General features: G+C 36.9%; 1 protein-coding gene across 3 annotated transcripts in view; it reads left to right on the top strand.

Annotated features, from left to right (window-relative positions):
- Positions 1 to 21,111, top strand: part of MON2 (MON2 regulator of endosome-to-Golgi trafficking) — a 77,057-nt gene extending 55,946 nt beyond the window's left edge. Inside the window, exons 27-35 of one of the 3 annotated variants that reach the window (XM_075427689.1) lie at positions 1,241 to 1,384; positions 1,926 to 1,943; positions 2,209 to 2,337; positions 4,455 to 4,645; positions 13,109 to 13,169; positions 14,473 to 14,596; positions 15,415 to 15,622; positions 16,453 to 16,535; positions 18,602 to 21,111. In XM_075427689.1, the coding sequence (XP_075283804.1) occupies positions 1,241 to 1,384; positions 1,926 to 1,943; positions 2,209 to 2,337; positions 4,455 to 4,645; positions 13,109 to 13,169; positions 14,473 to 14,596; positions 15,415 to 15,622; positions 16,453 to 16,535; positions 18,602 to 18,648 (1,005 nt within the window). In that variant the 3' untranslated portion in view covers positions 18,649 to 21,111. Of the gene's footprint in view, positions 1 to 1,240; positions 1,385 to 1,925; positions 1,944 to 2,208; positions 2,338 to 4,454; positions 4,646 to 13,108; positions 13,170 to 14,472; positions 14,597 to 15,414; positions 15,623 to 16,452; positions 16,536 to 18,404 lie in introns of all 3 variants that reach the window. The other 2 variants (XM_075427687.1, XM_075427688.1) reach the window with 2 other exon arrangements.
- The last annotated feature ends 3,716 nt before the right edge of the window (positions 21,112 to 24,827 follow it).

Raw genomic sequence — 24,827 nt, 5'->3', positions numbered from 1 at the left:
TTAGTCTTCTGCCACACAGGTGAGTCTTTAGCATCAAAGCATCTTTTTCAGAGTTCAGTAGTCTTGAACTTGAGCACCAGAATAGGAATATGCCTTTTTAGAAGGAATGCTGCACTATATTTATAATGTTGATTAAGCTTTTTGAGCATTAGACATGCATTTTGAATTGCAGGAAGCTGAGGAAAAAGGAAGGGCCATTGATGATTCATGGAGTGCTCTGCTGCAAGTTGTAGATTGCCTAAAGGTGCATCTAGGTCTTGGGGTGATCTAGTGATGACAGTGCCTGTAGTCCCTGTTGACTTGCTCTCATGGCTGGGGACTCGGGATATTTGCTGGCCTGTTGGCTGCCACAGCTCATGACACAGCCCCAGCGTGGAGGCTGCACTTGAAAAGCTTCAGAACTGTTAGCACCTTGAGCGAGTTCAGCCAGAGCTCTTCACGGATGATCTGTGGTTAATGAAAAGGGGATTTGATTCCTCCCCAGAGAAACATGACAGTACAAGCACAAGGTCTTTTTGTGGAGCAATAAATAGACTATTTCTTGAACCTTTGAGAGGAGAGACTTTGGGAGGAAAAGCAAGACATTTAAAATGACAGAAAATAATTGGAGTAACTTCACAGAATCATTGTATCTGGCTTTGAAAATAAAAGCCCTAAAATTGCCTAGGGGTTTATACTGCAACAGGAAATCATTAGCCTATGACAACATGATATTTCATTCACGTCTTCTAAGTACACCTTTCCTGAAATATTTTCCATTTTAAAGCAAGATTATGAGTTTCAGCTATACCAAAATCATATCATTCTCATTTTATTTAGACACAATTTTAACTACTTATGAAAACTTTGTATGAAATACTTCTGAGATTTAAATGTTCCTTGAAGAAGAACTTAAAGATGATGTGGCTGAGATCAACAGACAAGACTTCTATAAGACTTATATTTTGCTGTCATGTCAAAGCAGAGTTTGTAAAGAAAGATACTTTTTACTGGACGAAAGGAGATAGCTGTATTTAGTAAACTATATAAGCCCAGGTATCTTGCCACTTAATTTACTTCAATAAAATAAAAAAACTCACTTTCCTTGAACTGGTAGAACTGTACACTGTCTTTTATACAGCATGACTCTTGCATAGGCTTATATGGGAATTTTTCTCTGGGAGTTCCTTGTACTGATGTAGCTTTTTGAATGTGGAAGCTCAAGATACATGTTAACCGTTTGGATTTTCTTTTGGTGTAGGCTATATGTGTGGGCTCAGAAAGTATGCAGATAATGTATCCTGCAATCTTCGACCAGCTGTTGGCCTTTGTAGAATTTTCCTGCAAGCCTCCACAGTATGGACAGCTGGAAACAAAGCACATTGCAAACGCAAAGTATAATCAGGTAATTAATTAGAAATGTCGCTTGTTTCGCTTGACTGGTGAACCAATTCAGCACAGATATAGGTTGTTTAGCAAGATGCATTTATTCCATCTGTAAAAACTTCACTGTGCATGTTGTGTAATAAGTTAATTTACTAGTATTTTTTTACATGCTTTTGTTATCTTTCTTTGCTCCCCTTGAATTCTGCTTTGCTTTTATATATTGTATTCCTCTGTGTAGGAAAGGTCTTGCCTGGACACCAGACATAGTGAATGTGTGAATTTTTCCAGTGAATTAATCTAAAATAAGTTGTCCTACATGTGATACCAAATTTAATAGAAAGACATGATAATTTTGAATGGAGAAAATTCCCTCAGGCTGCAAATTTTTGAATTGCACGTGCTGTAGAGAAATGGAACGTGTTCAGTAGTTCTTTTTATCTGTGTACCCTGCTGTTCACTAAGCATGAGCATCTGATTCAGTGTAATCAAAGAGGTAACTATTATATATGTATTAATTCTTCTTATTCTGTTTGTCCTGCAACACAATGGATTCACACTAGATACAACTATTTGCACCGGTGAGTTATATTTCCTTAAAGATTGTCCTAATGTAGTTGTCTTGCCTAGACTGCAACATTTCTCCTACTTAAATGTACTTTACTTCAGTGTAGAGTACATTTTCATAGTCAGGCTACATTGTATTTGCAGTTTTATTGCTTGGCCATATTCTTACCAAACCTTGCATGCATTAAACTGAGAGTTCAGTGCAAAACATACTTTTTCTGTTCCTTAATTAATATGTTTTCACATATGATTCAGTAATTTACTAATTTCTTTTCCTAGGCGGAATGGGTAGCATTGAATTACGTACCATTTGCTGAGAGATCGTTGGAAGTTGTTGTGGACTTATACCAAAAGACAGCTTGCCATAAGGCTGTGGTAACAGAGAAAGTTCTTCAGAACATTATTAAGGTAAAGGCTTGTCCTGCATATGCTCTGAATTTAATGAGCTTATATGGAAAATACGGAGTTTTATTTTGAGCTAGTGTTGATAAACATTTTCTGGGAAGGGTAAAGCTTTAGTAAATAAATTGATATTTTATGAAGATTAGCAGAAAGTAGTAATTTATTTTGAAGCTGCAAGGCTGTTGATTAGGCTGTATGTATTGTCCTGGAGCTGGATAATGTCAGTATCAGTATTTCAGTATTAAGGTAAAAATTAAGAAATGTGTTAGGCCACAGAATACTAATCTTTGAAAGTGTTATGCACCTGAATCTGGTCAGCAGGCCTCTTGGTAAATGGGGCATTGAAGGCCAAAGACCAATTTCTGTAGACTGGCATATATATTTCAGGGACGTGTGCTTTAGCTGTTACTTTTGATAGAATCATAGATTGGAAAGACCTCTAAGATCATCAAGTCCAACCGTCACCCCAGCACCACCATGCCTGCTAAACCATGTCCAGAAGTGCCTCATCTACACATTTTTTGAACCCTTCCAGGATGGAGACTCAACCACCGCCTTGGGCAGCTTGTTTCAATGCCCGACCACTCTTTCAGTAAAGAAATTTTTCCGAATATACAATCTAAACCTCCCCTGATTTTGTTTTCAATTTGCTTTTAATGGCTTTGTGTGTTATTGATGTAGCTATGAAATGTTATGGGTGCACAAACATGCCTTTAAGGTGAAATTGCGAAACTCTTAACTTTTTTTGACCTTGTTTCCATTTTAGCAAATAATTTTGGTAAATAATAAAAGTAGTAGTAAATGTCTGGAAAAAAATGTATGCAACCGAGGTTTGTTTGTAATGACTTGGCTGACATCAGGTTGTTCCTGTATAGAAATTTAGAAACCTGAATGTGTTTAAAACAGTTATGTGGTATTACCTGGAATCTGTTATGAATTAAATATTTGTATTTCAAAATTAATGCAGTTGTTTTCCACTTCTGTTTTACTGGGGTAGGTGAAACTGACATAAACACCACTTTTCTCTGATGTTCACAGTTGATGATAATGTGATCCTACTGCAGTAGATGAAAATGGGTTTTAAATTATTTTTCATGTCTCTAAAGCTCATATTGATACTGGAATTATATTTGGTCCCTATGAACAGTACCAGCAGAAGAAAATACTGTTTATCTCTAGGGTTAGATCCTAGCTCTCATAATTTTTGGCAAAAGAGAATTAATTACAATTCACTCACTCTTAAGGGCGAGTCTCTCCTCTTTCCTCCCTTTGTTTTCCTCAAATCAGAGACTTCACTAAAAGCATTGGGGACATATGTGTAATACTGGAATTTAGTCACTATGTATTTGAAATGTAAATTGAATAGTTTTCCAGGGTAACTTGGTGTCAGGTTCTAGTTAGTTCGACTAACAATGCTAAAAGGAATACATACGGTGTAAGTAGTACATATGCTTAATGTTTTAAAACTAAGTAATGACTTTCTTTTATAGATATTGAAGCTGTGTTTCTATCTAAAAGACTTAAAATTTGCTGTGTTTTCATCTGCTATACATTTGAGTTGCATTGCAGCCTTTATTTTAGAATTTCGCTAACTTTTTTGTTTGTTTGTTTTTGAACTTCGTATGGTTTAACAGTTAGCAATAACGAGGTGTCTTGCAGTGGTTATGTACACAGTTCAACTTTTGCGTATTGGGAAAAGTTTAACTTTAATGAGGCTTTTTTTCTTTACTGTGGAAGCACTTGGGACAGCTTTCTAGGAATGGAACTAACTCACCAGAATACACTCATGATAACGAACTGCCTGCAATCTGTTAGTTGTTAGGGAAGCCCATTTGTCAGGCTTAGCAGAAACAGTGGATGGCAATACAGAAAAAGCAATTAGTCTGTAATTTCGTAGTGTAATTGGTAATGGATCAACTCTGACTTCTAACCTTGTACATGGCAGCAGGCGTGTGCTGTAGCCAGCTGGTATATTTTTCAATATAATCTCATACACCAGCAGAAAAGGTAGGGTTGTGTACTATCGTCTGTGACAGTGTCTGCGAAGATCTTCTGCAGAAACCAGCTGTATTCTTAGATTTGTCTGAGCAACTATAAATTTTGTTTTAACTTCCATTTTGCAGACACTAAGAATACCTCTTAGTCTGAAATATTCCTGTCCTTCTGAAAGCACATGGAAGCTAGCTGTTTCCTCTCTTCTCAAAGTTCTCTCTATCGGACTACCTGTTGCAAGGCAGCATGCATCTTCTGGAAAATTTGACAGTATGTGGCCAGAGCTAGCAAATACGTTTGAAGACTTTTTATTCACCAAAAGGTAAACACAATTCCTCCCCCGCCTTTTTTTTGTTTTAAACTGGAAAATATTTGTAAGCAATTTGTTCAGTAAATGTGTCAGTACAGTTCAGTAAAAATAACCTTATCTTTAGAGATATTCGATATCTGAAAATTATTTTAGTGAATGAAGGAAACAAGATAACCAGTCTGTCTATTTCAAAAAAGCATACTTCTAGAAAGTAATAGAAAAAACTTCATCCAACATGTGAAATGTCAGAGCAAGAAAGAGCTCAATGGACCTCTGAATACAAGGCATAGCCTTCTGACCAGGCCAAGGAATTCTATATGGACTCCCAAGGACATTTACTATAGATTTGATACAGAGTTACTGATGTGTACTCAATTTGTTCCTTTTTTCACTTTGAACAGAATTGCAACAATAATTTTTTTTTTATTTAAGGTGAACGTTATTAACTGTATGTATTCCTCTTGAGTTCAGTCTTGAAATATTCCACTTACTATGGATTTTGGAAAATTGTTTCTATGGATTTTTGAAAATTATTTCTTAGTTGCTGTTCACTTAGAAGACCATAGTTATCTTGCATTTGTTTCTACCCAAGAATTGGCTGCACCTTAATAATTAACCACGCTTTATTTATACTATTTTGTGAAAAGTGTAGCTAAATAGACAGATTTATAACTAGACAGGCATATGTGTAAGTACATGCATAGTCTCTCAAGAATGGAACACTTTAGATGTTAGCATGTTGAGAGAAGTGAAAAATAATGAAGATCAGAGACTTGGACAACGTGATCTATTAGTTTGTTCAACCAAAAGAATGTATCATTAGGAAGACATGATAAGTATTCAGAATATGGTAAAAGATTTCTCCAGAGAAGAATTCTTATTGTCCCTTGAGAATGGGTAAAAATGGATTTCAGTACAGCAAAGATTGTCTAGGTTAGATACTAAGGAAAACTTTTACTCTAAGGAAGGTTAGGAATTGTAGAAGATAGCTTAGGAGCGGTATGGAATTTCCATCTTCTGTGAACATCTGTGGGTAAGCATCTTTTAGGAATAGTTTAAGTATATCTAATAGTGTCTTAGATTAAAGGACAATGTGGAATATGAAAAATTCCCTGATTTTCTGTGTGTATGCTGATTTCAGTAACAAATTAATCTTGCTTTTTAATAGAAAACGGTAGGATTCTTCTGTACCTAACACTAATATGCTGTGTATTTGTGTGTGTGTAGTTTTCAAACACACAAAAATCAGCAACCAAACACAGCTGTGAATAAATAGCAGCTTGTCCAAAACAGACAAAAAATAAATGCCAGTAAAACTTAATTTTAGAGACACATCTGTTACTGAAAATGTTTGTAATAATGAATGGTTTTGGAATTTCATCAATAGGGTTACATGACAATTGAATGAAAAACCTTTCTTTTGTTTTTGCATTTACTTCAGAGAAATAATATTATTAAATAGGAGGACCTTAAAATAAAAAAAAGCTCATCAAGACTACATAAAAGACTCTTTAATCATCCAGGTTTTTGTTTGATGCTTCACTGTTTCTTTAATTTTAAAAATCTTTGCAGTATCTTGTTTGGTTTTGTTTTCAGCTGCAGTTAGTAGTCCTGCTTCCATTCTGAGACAGGCAGTCCGGATCAGTTAACATCCTATAATCAGTGTCATTTTGGGGTTTACAAAATTAAAGTGAAGGCTTTTCAGGTTATTGTAGAGGAATGTATGTTCACTTAGAAGTTACTCTGGGAATACGTACTACTGTTTGCTGTAAAGGAATTACTCCTAAATATCTGCAAAACAGATGAAACATACCCATTTTTGCATGTTTTTAGCTGACCCAGACTGGTACTTCTACAGTTTTGGGGTATTAATCATTCATAAATCCAGGAAATTAACATTATCACAGATCTTCAATGTAATTCAAGATAATCCAGTGTCATCTGCATGACCTTTTTGGCCAGATATGTTGTCTGTTTTTCTTAATTTACAGTGAGCGACTTGTAGTTTTCTTGAAAGTTGTTCCAACCACAGAAATTCCATCTTAACATGTTGCTTGCTAGAAACAATCTCTGTTGGCATTAATTCTAATAGCTTTTGCCAGCTGTCATACATAGGCAAATATTCTCTGGAGGTAAAGGACAAATAGTACTTCTGTGAATATTTATGAAGCCCTAAAAGTTGTCTGTCTTAGCTTAAGTCTGATTTTGCCTCTTTAGAGACCAGACTGTATTCTGTAAGTGTACACACAAAATGCGACCAGCATTTTCATCAGAATTAAAGATGTTCCAGAAAAGTTATATAAAACTTTTCTGTTCTCTCACTTAGAAGCTTTAAGGTTCAAAATAATTAAAAATATTAAAAATAGTCTGGTGGTTTATAAACCATATGGCTACAGCAGGATAATTTGGCCTATTGTTATAATCAATGGCCATTATCATTACTTTTTCCTGGCTTGTTATGTGTAGATAATTTTGGCTTACATAGTTGTATGTTGTATGGCTATTGAACGTCTGGTTTGGGGTTGGGGTTTTTGCCCTCCTAATGTCCATCTTTTTCTAATTAGCAGTTTGTTTTCCCAAGTACATGGTTCTCCTGCTTACGGTTAGAGCCCTGTCCCTTAGCATCTATAGGGTAGGCAGCCTTTCTGTTTCCTCTATCAGCCTGAGCCTTGTGGTCCTAAAAAAAGTTAGTTAAGAAAGGAGTACATCTGCCTTAACGCCAGTAGTCAGGACAATTAGTAATAGCAGTCATTTCTCCTTTTCTTCACCTCTTTGTCCTCCTCCTCCTCCTCCCCACAATGCTCCTGAAGCGTGCTTCTCTCGCTGGGATGCAAGGAGGGCTCTAGAGGTAGCTGTGGAAGTTCCCCACGTTGAGGTAATTCTCTTCTGATTTCTTTTGGTTAAGTCCTTCTGCACTTCTGTGCAAGATGCTGTGAAGCTAGCCTTGGCAAATAGGGCAACCTGCCCATTTTGTGTTAGAATTTTCTAAATTGTGGCTTTTAGCGGATTGTAATTTCAGCATAGTCACTGTCTTACATTTGTAGTTGTTCCATTTCTAAGTAAATTGAATTCAGAATTTTCAAATTTACTGTGTTTTTTTTCAATTTTTTTCTTTGTTATAGTTCCAATGGAAAATATATGTTAATCATAGTGATGTCTTGTTCCAGAGTAATTTGGGAGAATCTATTCACTGTTTTGAAAGTAACAGCTAAAATTTATTGCTGAGTTGAGGTACTTAATCAGCCTTTAGATTATAGGAAAAGGCAATGGGCATGTACTTTCGTTTCCAACTGTCTGTGTTGGTCCTTTATTTTAGGCCAGCTAGGTGGTATAAAAGCTGTTTTTCAGTGTGTTCCCTGATTTATTTATGTTAATAGTGAGTTGTGTTTTTTAAAACTTTTGGTAGTACTTGGGATTTTTGTCTGTATCACCAAAACCAATTAACGAAGCCACAAACAAGAAGATGAGAGCACCTTGTGCTCTCAGGTAGATTAGTGACTTGTAAACTTGACTTGGTTTTAGTGACCCTGCTGATCGTATCTGTGGCTTACTGTGACTGTGAGTCAGTCATACCTGGTGGCTTTCCAACTTGCAGATACACCATGCAGGACAGGGGATTTATTAAGTCAGGTGCAGAAGTGTACAAATCTGTCTGCACCGCTAAAGACCAGCGTGGATTGCAAAGGTTCTGGATGGTAAAGAGTTTGGAAAACGCAATTCAGAAACAGCTCAGGAGGCTATCGGTGAGACAGAGTAACAGCGTTACTGCATTATCTGGGTTTTTACCATTATCCAACATGTCACCCCTTGTCAGCGGAATACAGTTAGATATATTCAGTTAGACCTGAATAAAGTTAGAACTCAAAATTTACTTGCTTATTCTGGCATTCTGTAATTTTTCCTAAGCATTTGTCTTCAAGGAGACGGGAATCTTTTGTCACAAACTTATTTTTCTTCCTTCACTCCTGTATGCTTTTTCATACTGCATGCTTTCTGCTATTTAACGTTCTACCTGTTCTGTGCTGTTATCTGTCCAGGCTTCATGCAAATATCTTCCTTTAGTACGTGCTCTTCAAACCCTTATTCTTTAAAGCTGACTCAGCACTGCAGAGATGGTTCTAAATATGAAATACCTGCAACTCTGTAAAACTTGGAAATGTCTTATTGCAGTCAGTCCTCCTAGCAACACTGCACAACAGATCTGGCTAGTTTTTCCCTTTAGCATTGTTCATTAAAATATCCTAGTGCCTCATTTTTGTACGCACATTCTCCGAGTCTCTACCTGGCTGAGAACAGAGTAGAAATATAGAACTCTTTCTTATTTCACTGGTGTTCTACATTTTTGATCAATATTTTAAACGTTTTTCTAACTCATAATTCTTCTAATTATTGTGGTCCTAGAAATCGCATGTATAGGTGGCCTAATATTGCTTGCACCATTGAAACTGAGTTGGCATTGGTTAGGCAAGAGGTCACTGTGGTTAGAAACCTTAAATTAAAGCTCTGTGAATCTCTGTGTTTAAAATAGTGAGCCTCCTCTCCATGGTCTTGCCTCTGTCTTTTGGACGGCAACAGGTTTTCAAGCCAGCTATGGGGCTGAATGAGAGGAGATACTCATTGATGTTTAAAAAGTACAAAGCACAGCAGAAATGGTCTCTGCAGCTTTGTACATCAAGAAATTTTAAATATAGCCAAAAGAGACCAAGTAGATGAAAAGGAAAATGTTACTGTCATAGAGAATTAACAGCTTCCAAGCAATAAGCTTCAGCTTTTTTTTTTTAAAGCAAGCTACAGCTGAGGAGGCTCCATAATCTTGATTTTTGTTATAAATCAAAATGACATGTAAAAATTAATACATTTCATGTAACTTAATTTACACAGAATTGTCTTCTAGCAAGAGCCTGGTCTGTTTATTATTTCATAACATTCTTCTTTCCCAGAGGCTTTCATGGAAGCATGTCAAGCCATTATATAAGATAAAATTCAACAAACACGTGTATGTGTATATAATTCACTAGAGCAGAAGTCTGTGCTCACATGAGGGAATTAAATCAATACTCCCCAAAAAGATGCTTCAGAGCAGAGTGCTGCTGTGCACAGCAGGACTCTGGGTGGCTGTTAGCTCTTTGTTTTTACGCTCTGAAGCCCTCCCTAGACACTGACTGGGCAGCGACTGGGAGCTCTGTACCTAGGAAGGCCTGCACATAGCAACAGTCTGCATCGCACTACCTCTGATCTTCCCCAGCTCTTGACCCTTCTGCTACAGTTTGGCTGTATTGCATCAGACCAGAAAAGCTTTGGCCCCTAGATAGGTGTTTCATATACACATCTGTCTTATAAAAACCTATTTACTTGGGAGTAATTTACTACATGAACAAGTATATAGTGTAATCTGTAGCATATAGATCAGATATGGATGACTGGACAGAAAGGTCTTAACACCTCTTTAAAGTAAAGCTCAGCTCGGAAAGTCAGTCAGTCATAAATTACGAAGCGTCAAAACGAAAGCCTCCCAGGTATTTCAACATGACCTGCGCCTGTGTGCGTCATAATAGGTTACATTACTATTTAAAGGTTTGCATAGTTAAATTCTTTATATGTTACAAAAGGTACTGACTGAACAGCTTCTTAATATTTTATTTTATTCTTTGTTTTAAACATGTAACTCCAAACTTCCTGACTGCCTAACACAGAAACCAATAATAAATACAGTATTTCGTATTTTCTTGTTTGGGTTTTTTCTAGTCATAGAAGTAACTCTTGAGTGTTTCACACACAGTGGTGAAGTTACCTACAAAAAGTCCCTTTAGGGAAGGGAGATAAATTTATTTGTCAAGCAGGAACATTGGTACCTACTGTCATAATTGTCAAAACGGAAAATTAGCTGTAGGTGTGCAGGCTGAACTTCAGGTGTCTCATGATAAGCACCCAGAAGATGAGGGGAAAAAAAAGCCTATCTTGGAAAAATCTTATTTGACTTGGTCGGCATCATGTAGGAGCACTGGGGGCAAAAACCCAAACTTGTTAGCTAAACTAACCATATTAGAATGAGATTCAGAAGCCTCTGAAGTTCTTAAACCTTTCATTAAAATTGCCAGTGGGATGGAGAAAACAAGCCCAGACGAGTACCCTTCTGCGGATAAGGCTGGCATGGGTCCACAACCGTATATTTGGCAGCTGCCTAGCCCGTGAGCACGTGCTTCGCTCTGAGCTACCCACCACACGTCTGTGCTATCCTGGGGAGGGACGTGGGGTGGGGGAAAAGCTGGGAGCTGGGGAGGGAGCTTGGAAGCAAGCCACAGGATACCAGTCTGCTTGTCACTGTAGTACTGCGCCGACTCCTCTGCTTACGGAGCAGCTTGGTTCTTTGTTCAGTCCAGAGCTCTCTTTTCTTTGCCTGTTCTGCCATAAATTAGGGGGTGCTGTGGCAGACTGACCCTATCATTTTCCTACTTTCTCAGTAGTGACTATCCTGTGTACTTAATCAGATGGTTTCTCTGAAGGGGGGGGGGAAAGCATCATCTTGTTTAAGATGCATTATAACACACAATCATACACAATAGCAGCAAGTCGAAGTACCACAGGCAATCTTAATTCCAATATTTCTAACCATTCCTTTCAAGCGGTCAAATTTCCAAACTGTTCCTCAGCTTGAAGATGTTATGTGGTTATTTTAAAAACACAGAAAGCAAAATTATGTGAAAAGGAGATAATTTAATATATGAAATTATATTTAGCTTATGTAGTGCCTTGTCTCTGATTTTTGTTGCGAATGCTACTGGTTATTCCATTAGCTCTATGTTATGGGTTTGCATGGCAAGGTTTTGGTAGCAGGGGGACTATAGGGGTGGCTTCTGTGAGAAGCCGCGAGAAGCTTTCCCCATGTCTGATAAAGCCAGTGTCAGCCGGCTCTGAGATGGACCCGATGCTGGCCAAGGCCAAGCCAGTCAGCAGCAGTGGTAGCACTTCTGTGATAACGTAGTTAAGAAGGGGAAGAAAACTGTGGAGAAATGGCAGTCAAGAGAGAGGAGTGAGGTGATGTGAAAGAAACAACTCTGCAGACACCAAGGCCAGTGAAGAAGGAGGGGGAGAAGGTGCTCGAGACACTGGAGCAAAGAGTTTTCCCTTGCAGCCCGTGATGAACACCATGGTGAGGCAGGCTGTCCCCCTGCAGCCCATGGAGGTCCACGGTGGAGCAGATATCCACCTGTAGCCTGTGGAAGGGACCCCATGCCTGTTCTGCCCCAAAGTGCAGTAGAAGTACATCTGTAAAGCAAAACAGTTCATGATGAGGACCCATTACCCCCAGAGTGCTCACTTTAGGTGTTTTATCTCAGAGTAGCTCTAGTCTGGCTTCCTGTCATGCAAGCATCTGGTTTAGTTTCATCAAAAATGAATCCAGTTCTGTGCATTCTAAGACCAGATGTGAACTGAGGTTTATAAATGGGGATGTGTAGAAGTTTAACTTGAAAAGTCTGATCCAAACTGAAACACTGATGTAGCCACGTCAGCTGAGAGAGTTGATTGCTGTGTAAGTAGGAGGCCTTTTCTCTTTCTGTCCTGCTGAGGAACTTGGCCCAATAACTCAGCAGAAGCATAATCCAGCAAAGGAAAGGAATTTTAACTCACTGAACAAGTAGCCCAGTAAGTACAAGGAAGGACTCAATAAATGAGATAAAACTTCACCAGAGAAAACTGCATGAGTGATGGTTGGCATAAAATTTCCAATCTAATGATACAAGATTTCCAAGTTTACAAGCAGCTGTAAGGTAGGATCTTGTGAAGTACTGGGTAATTACAAACGTGGTTGAATCATTTCTGGACATTTCATCTGTAAATAATTTTTATATACAATGGAAGAACTGCAGAAAGTTCTGAATTTCTTCAAAATTGTTGTTTGTAAAATGGGTTTGTCCCTTCATAAAATTCATTAAGAATGAGAACAAATACATCATTTCAGTTATCACGGAAAAAGACAAAGTAATGTCCCATTTAATGAAAAGTGTGTTTCATTAATGCAGAAGAAAATGTAGAATTAAAATTAAGTGGTTTTACAAATGTACTGCTCAAAATCAAAAGTTTCTTATCTTGCAAAGTGAGAGAAAAAGTAAAATGTGTAATACAGTGTTCCCCTGATGATACCTTCACAAACTTATCTAAACAGATATTGTGACTTTTATATATGTAAGACAAGAGAGATTACTTTGAGATGCATATGAAAAATGGTGTTGGTGATGCAAGTGCTTAATCAGGTCCATTGGTTGTACTCTTCAGTTTTAGTGGTTTACTCCTTTTTTCCTTTGAATCATTTTTATCATCATTACTCATATGATTTTATTCTGAAATGTTAATCATTACCATATAATAGTACTAACTTGATGCATGTAATAACATTAAATAGAATGCATTTTCCCATACTTATCTCCTTACACATGTTGTGAATTTTGAAGTATAATGTAGTGTGTTTATTTTTAGTGCACCTCCTGATAATCTCTCAATTCAAGAGTTTCAGAAGAATGAGAGTATTGATGTTGAGGTAAGGAGACTATAACAAATATACTGTTGGACACAAGAAGACAGTGACATTCACAGATTGCATTTGGTTCTGAAATACTTTTTAAAAAAGTTACCCATTCATTGTTTTTTCTGTGATACTGTTCTCCGTTTTGAAAACAAAGGGAATTCATAGGCTCAGAATTCAGCTGCTTCACTTATGCAAAAGGTAGGAAGCGGCGTGCCAAACACTGCTTCTTGTCCACTCAAGTTCAGAACAGCGTAGAACTGGCTAAACCAGAACGCGTTTCTGCCTCTACCCCATTATCTGATTCTTACTTATTATGTTATTGCCAAGCAATTACACAGGTAATTGTAAACCACAGAGGAAGCTGACAATTAAACCAGGAGTGCTTTCTGTGTTGATGGGGGGCATTCAGTCCACAATGACATCATTGCCCTCCAGATGTGTTCTCAATACTGAAAAGCTTGTGCATAAATGAAGAAATGATGACTTGTTTGTGCAGTGCGGAGACCTCTGTAGTTGTAAAAGAGATCGTGTTTGGTTGGATAAGGCCGAAGAAAATTAAGTGATGATGGTACTTGGAATGAAAAGGGACTGGTCCCCTTTCACTACAGGAGGACAAAGAGATGTGGCAGACCAGGGATTCGGGGTACAAAGGAAAAGGAGTTGCAGAGAAGACATGAAAGTATCTGTGGGTTTGATCGCCTGTCATCTCTCCAGAGTGGCAGCTGGAACACAGAGATTTCTGGATGAAAAGCGGGAGCGGTTCTGTCTGCAGTAAGCAGAGCTCTGAGATCTCATGCATTAATTTATGGAGATCTAAACCTACTTTGTTCCTGAATGGGAGCATCAAGACCAACCATAGAAAGCATTTCAGTTAATGTGCATTGCCTTAAGCTCGTTTAGATAATTAATTCACTTGTTCTCCTTTGCAGATGTCACATTGTAAGCATGTGTTAATGTCATAGTGAGGATATTGAATTGGGTGGAGGGAGAGGGAGATTCCTAATATTAGTCAGCTCTTCTCTTCTCCAAACCATAAATTCGATTTGAAGAATATACTTCAAATGTCAGTGGAAATCTGAGTGATAACTGCTTCAGAAACTCTGACAGCAGTGGTGGTGGTGGGGAAAGTTCATTATTTCAAGTTTAATGTTACATGCAAGACCACAGTTTTTGGACACAAATTTTAAAAGCTAGCATTGGAACATTTTGTGAAGTTTCATTGGGCATGTATATTTTGATATTTCTGTCGTCTTCTTACTAGAATTACAACTTTAATATTCAGAAAACCAATATAAATATATCTAATTTATTTTAGGTGGTGCAGCTCATCAGCACAGAGATACTGCCATATGCTAATTTTATTCCTAAGGAATTTGTTGGTCAAATAATGACTATGCTCAATAAAGGCTCAATACATTCTCAGTCATCCTCCTTTACAGGTATGGTACCCAAATGACAAAAGATACGGTGTTTAAATCTACTAGAAAGTAATGAAAATGTTGAGAGTACTTTTTCTGATAAAGACTTGAAGTTCTATGGTATGTATTCAGTATAGATTGTTTGATATCCAGCTTGTTTTTATAAACTATATTTTATTTCATGGAAGTTGCCGAGCATTCCTTGCAATTTTTAAAAAATTATTTCCTTACCTCTTGGTCAGTAGCATATATAATATTGTATTACTTTATACTTTCTACATAGTTTGTTTTGCATTGTGCCAACTGAAATAGATCTAACAATAATTTCAGCCAATTGTAAGACATACATAATATCCTGTTCTTAAAAACTAGATCACCTTAGCGTAACTATATGGTGTACCAAACCAGATACCTTCACTGCCATTAAGAAAACACATTTATAGTTTTTTGGGAAAGATGAAAAGAATGGATATAAGCTATTACAGAGAAAAATACTTGGATTGTACAGTACCAAATATTAGTACTTATGATGTAGAACTGGTGTTGCTGGGGTTATTTTAAATTGATTTCATATGTTTTATTATTAAAGCAATATCAAGTAGGTGACACATTACTGTGTTGCATATATTAGCTTTTATTTTTGGAACTACTGTGATTTTTGCACAGTCACCTTTTCTTAGAATGTATTCTTAATGTTTGTTCTTATCGCTGTTAATCTTTTTTAATACTGGAGGACTGATAACCTTTTTGCAAAATATAATAATATACTGATTGAAATGCAACATTTAGTGTATTGGCATGGGCACTGCACAATTAAATATGACATTTTACTTTGACAGAAGCCGAAATAGATATTCGAATGAGAGAGGAGTTTTCTAAGGTGTGTTTTGAAACACTGCTCCAGTTTTCATTCAGTAATAAAGTCACAACTCCTCAGGAAGGCTACATCTCTAGAATGGCACTTTCTGTGCTCTTGAAAAGGTCACAGGATGTACTGCATCGCTACATAGAAGATGAGAGATTGAGTGGCAAATGTCCTCTTCCACGGTACGTACGTTGTCTTTAGGAAGTGAAAGGTATTACCAGTACCTTATGAGAAGAAGGTTGCATTCAAAATATCAGTCAGTCATTTAAAAAATCTTGGGGGTGGGCAGGGTGAAATTTAAAGCCAGGGAAATATTTGTGGGGAAGACATTTCAAAGAAAATGTTGATACCAATTTTTTGTTGAAAAAGCTGTTGAAAAAACATAATAATGGTTGTATTCAGTGCTGTTACATAGACAACAGGAATGTGACTTGGTAACGACTATTTTCAGTTGTTTCTGAGAACTATAACATAATATTTCTGAAATCTGATTTCCCTTTATTCCTGATGAAGCTATGTATAGTTTCTAAATTGAGAGATGGAGTCTCCTCAAAAATAAGATAAAATATCCAAGCTGCAATATTGTGAATCATTACCGAATCAATACTGTAATTGTTCTTGAAACAGAAAAATTGAGCAAAGTACCAGGAAATTCTTTAAAATGGGAACTTATTTAAATTTCACTTAACTTTGGAAGGTTTTGATCATGAATGATGAAATTGATTATTTTCATGTTACAGTTAATCACGTACACAAGTACTTTCAGACTGAGATGTGTATACTGTTACTGTTTCCAGTGTCAAATTTAAAGTTATACTAGCTGAGACAACAGCAATGATGGTGGGAAAGTTAAAGACAAATAATAACCTTAATCTCTAAGTATCCGTTTTTTGGTAGGCTTCATGGCAGCTGTTTCCATTATGTGTTTTTTAATGTTAAGTAAGTTTCAAAGAAAATTTGTATTCTTGAGACAAAAATGAGTAGCTGACTGTTTGCTTTTTTCCCTTTGTAGGCAACAAGTAACAGAAATCATATTTGTTTTAAAAGCTGTCAGTACTCTCATAGATTCACTTAAAAAAACTCAACCTGAAAATGGTAAGTTATTGTTAAACAGCATGGTTCTAAACAAAATAGTACTGTATCTGCCACAAAGAGATATTTATTCTTTTCTGTAGTAATTTTCACACAAATCTGAAAGAAAAGTATAATCTGTAAGATTCAGTATTTTGTAACTCCATGTATATGTAGGTGGCAGGTAGACCAAAAAAAAACCCCACAAAGTTTTTCCAGTATACCTAAAAGTGTAAGGTCCTAAGATCTGTTTAATAAAATAGGAAACTTCAATTTATGATGTCCTTCATCAGACAGAGCTTGGTGTCTTCTAAAAACAAACAAACAAAACCCCTTCTATAAAATAAAATGTTAATAGAATTTTTAAATATTTGTAGTCTTGCTAGATCCTTTTTCTTCTTGTGATACCTTTATAGGTCGCTGTGGAGCCCATTCACATAGGTGCACTCTGCAATTAAAGGGGTGTACAAGTTAAACACCTGGGCAGGCTGTTGGATACTTAAACTTGCGATCTTGCTTTCCCTCCCTTTCTGCTCTAGTACCTCCTGTCCCCCGTATTCAGAAAGCTGTCTTAGCTCACTGATGCCCAAGTAAATGGTTGACAGATGTATTTAAAGTGCTGAATGAAATGGAAGACCTCAACTTCACCTATAATCATGCATCCTGTTCCTCCTGTAAGCTGCACCTACTGTACATGTAGAGAGTTCCCACCAGAAAACTTAGTCAGGAGTCTTAGTTAAACCAGCTGTATTGGACTCTGCAACTCTGACAGAATTGCATATACAACACTTCCCACTACCTCCCTGCTTTTGCTGTTATGAGGAACAGAAAAAATCCTTTTCGGCCTCTCCAGAAAAACACAGGCAGGTGGGTTTCCTGAAAGAGGCAGTGCCTTACAGCATCAGCAAGCAGCCAGGTTTATGGTGCTGTGGTTTCCAAGGCTGATGGCAAAAGGCTGAGGGTGGAACTGTGTCAGGATACACAAAGCCTTTTGGCGAGCCCTGAAGGCAACTACAGTACTGCTTTGTTGGGCCTTTCTCTTGGAGGGTTAGAGTGCCAGCGCAGGTGGACGGCTCCCCACATCCCTCTTCCTGCCCTGAGAGAAATTCTTCACCTCGTCCATGTATGGCAGTGATTGCCAAACCTCCTGCATACTATGTTATGAAGAGAACCGCTGGACAAATTAGACAGTCGTTTTACTCTCACTTCTTCTAGCTTTTAGTAATTTTCTTTCTTTTAAGAAAATTTGTAATGTTGTCTGAAATCAGGGTTTTGTTCTCTTTTGCAAACAAAGCTAAAGCAGAGATGAGCAAGGAAGTGACAATAAATGAGACTCAGGCTACAATGTTTGATTTTGCTTGTTGGACTAATGAACTTTACCAGGAATATTTTTGTGTCTTGGTCCAGTGTTTCTCCGTCTGCTTTCTAATAGCTCTTGTAATCTGGAATGATTTGAAATTAATAGAAGGCCTCATTGCTGACAAATCTCTGAAAGTTAAATGTGTGTCCAATTCAATTCTCTGTCAATAGCTGAGAAAAGTAGGCAGAAAATGCACGTGTGCTATGGATTTAATTAAAGTAGCGTCTTCAGTTTGTCAGTTCTTCATCCAGAAAACACAGTGAATGACTCATATGTAAAAACACAGGTGTGTAGCACTGTTTTATGGATATCCCATCTGGCTTCCAGCTGCTGCTGCAAAAGAGAGTACGGCTCTCCTGCAAAAATCCTACATCATATCTGAGAGCCCGATACTGATTTTGTAGTGTCTGTGTAGCACTAGGTACCTATGCGTAGGCACCTGAATGTGCCCTGTTTATACAGGTGTTTAAGAAATCTTTTGCAAGAATTAGGACAGTAGTAAGTGATTCAGCCTGTTCTTTTCTTTCTTGCAGTTGATGCTAACACGTGGGCACAAGTTATTGCCTTGTACCCAACTCTAGTAGAATGTATCACTTGCTCATCCTCGGAAGTGTGCTCTGCTCTGAAAGAGGCACTGGTTCCCTTTAAGGACTTCATGCACCCACCAGCATCCAAGGTACAGAATGGAGAGTCTTGACCCCATAAAACTTTTTTTTTTTTATTTCTGAAGGAAAAAAAGTATCCAAAAATGTTTGTTCCTGGCTGAAGCTTCTCTGAGAGGACATCTCTTGTGACTAGTACTTTGGCAACCTGTGCTGACTGCCTTTTAACTGTACTAACAAGAGCTCAGTAATTCATGAATACAGGCTATATCTCAAAGGTTCCAGAGTGAGTAGCAGTGCAAACCTTTAATAAATTTAACTGAATAGTTGGAATCATTTATAATCTAATGTACTTGCTACAGTATCTTGAAGTGGTGATTGAAAAGTGGGCTTATGTACAGCTTGTTGTGTATGTGTTAATGATGTAATTAAAAATATTTCAATTCAGTCAGATTTATTAGGCTGGTGTTTTGCACCCTTTTTTTGAAGTACGAATTGTACTAAAATTTTATGCAAGATGGTACTGTAACATTCCATATATCTGTAACCAGCCTTTGTAAACAAAGGGAACTGATATACTTGTGTGTATAATAAATGGTACAGTTCTGTATAAAAGTTGCATTTATTATTTAATTCTTTTTAAAATATTGATAATGTTAAATGCTTGAAAATGTATTTATTATGAATAAGTTGTATGCTTGCATTTTTACTTACAGTTTGCCTTCTAAATTGCCAGATATGCTCATTCATATCTGATCATGTTGTTAGTTTTTGCTTAATTGAATGTATCTTCTCTGTGGCCATTGGACATCTAAGAAAGGGTCGTATGAAAAAAGATTGCAGGAAGCAGTCAGTAGTCTGCTGATCTCAAACTTCAAAGTAGTTGACCTGAAATAAGTTTGAATATGCAGAAATCCACTGTAGCACTTCAACACTACCATACCTCACTTCATAATATATTTGTTTCAAGATGTTTGTTTTTCTCAGCTCTATACATTTTTGTAGTTGCAGCCTTGCTTTAAAAAAAGATACACATTTGAGGGTTGGTAGCCTTTTTTGACCTTCTTGGCAGGTATTACAGTCTTTGAATCATGACCCAAGAAAGGTGATTTCAAATATGTGAAATATTTGGCTGTAATACTTCGTTCAGTAATTTTAAGTGCTCTGTTTTGTAATGTCTTTTCAACCCAAACAAATTGTTCTAATATTTTAATTATAAACTGTGTCTGATATAAAACCATGAGAAGTGTATTTTTGAAGATACTCCTTTAGAAGTGCAGTAGTTTGTCATTAAATGTGAATTTGTTTCACTTTCACGTAATACACAAAGAAAAACACTTTTAATAGTATTGTTTTTAAAGTTTGTGACTTAGCACTTACTCATATTATTAAATCGTCAATTATTATTTCAATAATGTTTCACCTGTATTCACATACTTTTAACCTGTGATGTGAAAGCACAAAGGCCAAATGTTAAAAAAAGAGAGAGAGACAGGTGCCTTTCTATGGATTTAAGAATTTAAAAGTTTACCTTTAGATTTTTGTTCCTTAAAGTCTTTTGCAGATATTAAAAGAGATTATCATGCACAAGAAATGGTATTATATCTGTTTGCTTTACACTTTCGTGGCTAAAGGGACATTGATTGGTAATGTGAACCGATGTAGAAGTTGTAGGAGCTTGAAGTTGAAGGTGTGGTGAACTGGCCAGGGTTAGAAATACCTTGCATGAATAATGTTATACAAGCACAGCTTTGAACAGCTTGCTCCGATAAGCCTCCAGTTCATGGTCCTTTTTAAAAGCTTTCTGTTTCAAAGTACAGTAAATATTAAATAGGCTTCAAGATCTTGCACATTTCCCTGGGACCAAAGCTGCGTGGAACTTAATTGTCAAGCGTGGATAGTTTTTAGAGAACACACAATTTACATTAAGGAAACAAATGCTTCCCATTAATACAATTTATATCAAAATAGCTTCTTTGGAGGAGCTGTTCCAGTATAATGCAGAACTGGGTCCCACATACAGGTAACAACATTATCCGTACTCTGAAAATGAAAACCTGGCAACTGCTTTCCTAATTAGTGGAAGATAAGTCAAGGTCTATAAGGTCATTAAAGAAACGAAGTGTACAGGAAAGAAGGGTATTAATTTGGTTTAGAATATATTATCTTAACCAGAATTTCTGGAAAGCTGTGTGCAGACCAAACTGTGTGTGAGTTTGTTTCTAATTAGTTTCTGATTGGTTTTTCAGTGATAAAACACATGCATTCTGTCCAATGAAGCAAATCTTCAGCTTTATCTGTATTTTAAAAAGGGGGTGTGTAAGTCTTTCCTGACTCTGGAGCTTAGAATACTTTACCACCTATGGACCTTAATCTTCAAAAGGTTTTGAAATAAACAACCAATGGTCTAACTTTCCTTCCGTTCCTCTTAATTACAAAATGAATATCTGTGCTATTTGAGGCATGTTTTGGACATGGTTGACCATATTCAGACTGCTTTCTTGTATTTTGTATAAATAGTTTGAGAACTAAAAACAAAGCTACTTAGTTTAGAAAAGAAGCTTTTTGTTGACTAATTTTGTCTGTGAATAAGAATTATTTCCTTCACTGCGCCTTCTTGTCCAGCACCGAAATATTTCTTCGAACTTGAAGTATCAGTTTCTTTTTTCTATTTGTACTTTTTGCTAAATATTCTCAGGGCTTCTTTGATGCAAACAGCATTTTTTCATATTTAAATCTCACATTTTTACATGTTTCTAGCAAGCTAAATCTTGTTCCTGAAGAAATTTAATTTTAATTTAATGTTACCTGTTGAGCAGACCCATGTCCAAGTTCTTCTCAGGTCTGGAGGGTTGCTTAGTCATGAGAAGTAAAACAAGTGGACATTTTCAGGATGGTGGTCTGCGTTGTATTGCTGAAATCAGCTGGAAGAGGGGTACAGCTGACTGTATATGTCAGCTGGAAGTCAGAAGATAAGCATTAATTGCTTATTCAATGTAACCACGATCTTCACCTTATTCTTCTTCTCCCTAACTTTAAAAAAGTCATGGATTGGGAATCCAAAGAGAAAATGTGAGGGTCTTACAGATTAGTAGAAGGTTCATATCAAGATTTTTGATTACTTGAGAAAACTTGTATGTCTCAATGCCATGACCACTGCCTTAATGCACACAAGGATTTAAGATTACATAGTAACTCTGATTAAGGAACACATGCCTCAAGCTGGGAACTTCTTATAAAAAGTCTTACTCTTAGAAGTAACCTACAGTAGTTATTTGTTTATCATCAGAGATGCTTATCTAACTGGACATGGTTTTGTTCCCTTGTACATGTGCCTGCTTCCCTACCTGTTTTATTGGTGAACTGTGGAACGTTACTGGACATTAAGCCACATGAAATATATGGTCACTGTTAGTTATTTACAAGAGCAAGTAGGAGTACATCTGTGAAACTTCAGTAGTTTATCACCATATTCTGCAGATGGGGTGTTTTTTTCACCCAGGATGAGTTGTTTCTTCATGCCAAATGGCAAACCTTCTCATAGCTGGCCTTGAACTCTTCAGGCAAGATATCTTTAGTGAGGTTAATGCCTTTCTTTTTCCAGCACATGGCAAACACAAGTAGTAATCATCAATGTATTCCACAGAAATTCATTTAGAAGTTCACGATACTACTGTTCTGGGGGGAGGAGGGGGAGCATGTTTTTTTCTCACCTGATTCTGTACAGCTCAGTTCTGTGTCTTTCACTAGTTGTTCACCTCAAAATTGCAGCTTGCTACTCATTTCCTATGTCGGCAGGCATCTTCTATAACATCTTCTAAATTATTGTTAGCAGAAATGCCCCTAGTTTCCAGGGATACAGAAATTTCAGAAAATAAAATATACTATGTGTCTTTTGTGTCCACCTATTCTGATCTTCCATTCTGTCATTACTCTGCGTGTCACTTTTCAAGGGGTAAGGGGAGTATCACAAAACATTATCATTTGTGTACATGTGCAGAGTATGTGTATAGTGTTGTGAAGGACTCAGCTATGACAATGTGATTTGTGTAGTACCAATGAATAACATTTTTCTTCCCCCTTCACCTTAGTGAACTGAAATTGTGTTGCTTTAAGAATTCTCAGGAATGTCTTCCAGTTTTATTGATAAAATATTCTATGATAATGTATCATGCTTATCATGAGCTTGGTTTGGTACAAAAAACCATTCTTAATGATTAGTGTTTGCACATGCAGGTGAGATTCAGAATTTTCACCTCTAGCATCTTTAGGTAAAAATGCTTAGGTAGGAATAGAAACTGTGTGAGACTTCACTGATTCTTGCAGCTTACTAAATAACAATGTCTATTACGAGGCTAACAGGATATGGACAGTTTTTCCTGGCTGCAGGTTATAAATAAATTTAGTGAGTGAGGTCTGTGCAGTATTTAGTTTATCTCAAGTCTCAGGAAAGAACTTCTCAGAGCTTCAGTAGGACTTGTGCACCAGCATATGAGCATGTTTGCTGGATAAAAATACTCTCCTCACATGAAGGTTGCGTCATATTTTAAGGACTCATCAAATGTAAATCTTGTTTCATAGCTGAGTTGTAGTGTTCAGATTTATGTCATCTTCAAAGTATCTGCTGTCTAATGTAGGACAGACAATGTTACACTCTCTAGGAACCAGTTGCTGGGGTCAAGAATGACTACGTCAGCAAGTGAGGAAAAAAATTTGATGGTTTAAGACAATTGTGTAAGATAGTGAAATTAAATATCCATGATTCTTAGGGTGGAGGGAGAACATCAAAATAAAAATGACTGGACTTCAAGAAGGCAGACTTCAGAAAATTGATAGGTAACATCGTACAGAAGACAAGTCAGAGTTAAGAGAGCAACTGAGGAGACAAGACAGTTCCTTGGAGAGGAACGACCTTGGCTAAGGTCGTGACTGAAAGTATATCCCAGTGCAGGGGACAGAGACCAGCTGTATTAAGAGACCAATTCAGTTAAATGAGGAATTAAATGGACTTCAAACACAAAGGAGGGGATGCCTACAGAAGGTGAAAATTCAGATAGCACTAAAGAACAGTGTTCACAGATAGGGATGAAAGTAGATGAGATACAAATGTCAACTGACAAGAGAATAAATACATAAGTCGTAAAAAATTGGCACTAACAAAAGTGCTGACTATTGAAAAGACAATGGCTATTGACATATGCAGTCATCAGGTGTTTGGTTCAGATTTGCAGTTTCTGTGTGGAATTTTTTGGTTTGTTAAAGTCGTGACTGATCCAAAAAGTCAAAAATTGACTGCCAGTGTATTGCTCGTGCAATTGATATGAGTGACAAAGATTGAAGAAGCTTACCTAGAAAAAGCAAAACAGGATAGAAAATAGTTACATGTTGTCAAATTGACTGGGTCTGTAGAATTTCTTCCTGGTATTTAAAAAAACTAATCGGAGAAACTTCAGTGTTTTTCATCTTTGAAAACTAATGTAAAGTAAGAGAAGTACCAGATGACTGAAAAAAAGCAAAAACAATGCTTTAACTTTTTAAGGACAAAGTGGAGGAGAAAATGAAAATTATATATCAACTGGCCTGCCACTGATTCTTTTTTTTTTTTCTGACAAGTAAAAATTAAAATCTGTTGTTAGCATCAGCAAGATATCCATGACGTGCATAACAACTGCTTAGTATTCGCTATGATTAAGTCACATAAACCCTGTCTGATTTCTTTCTTTGAAAAAGTGACTGATGTTGTGGATGGGGATAAGAACTGGTTGCTAAATCTTGATTTTAGTCAGGTTTTGGATGCTGTTTCACATGACTCTTTCATAAGCAAACCAGGGAAACAAGGTCTAGCCAAGCAGACCGGACCCTAAAAGCAAATGTGAGTTCATCAGGATCATAGTGTGCCGATTGGGATTCTACATGTAGCTTCTCTGAATACAATGTAAAGATAAGAGAGCGTGCTTAGTAAATCAGTAGCAAATTGACAGATGTATTACAAGTATGCTAGAAAATAGGATTATAACTCAGTGTCTCAGTTGGGGAAATGGTCTTCCCAAAAAACAGGATGCAGTTCATCAACGTGACTGTAAGATGCTGCTGTTAGGCAGCAGTCAGCTTTTTCCATTTAATTTTGCCAGCTTTCTTGAATAGGAGACTTGAATTTCAAAACAGTTTTGATGGTTTTCTTTAGAAAATTGCTCCAGTGTTAAAATGGTTGTCAGTGCAAACAGCTGTCGTTAACACCATCAAGAAGTACATCTGAAAACATGTTTTGCAACAGTTTCTAATAATAGAAATATAAAACAAGTCTTAACATCTTTTAAGCAATTAAAATTGAAAATTTTATATCAGCTTTTTAAA

The sequence above is a fragment of the Opisthocomus hoazin genome, chromosome 8 (assembly GCF_030867145.1).
Source record: "Opisthocomus hoazin isolate bOpiHoa1 chromosome 8, bOpiHoa1.hap1, whole genome shotgun sequence".
Classification (NCBI taxonomy): Eukaryota; Metazoa; Chordata; class Aves; order Opisthocomiformes; family Opisthocomidae; genus Opisthocomus; species Opisthocomus hoazin.
The sequence above is the reverse complement of the archived record's forward strand: the minus strand, read 5'-3'. Positions and strand labels throughout refer to the sequence as shown.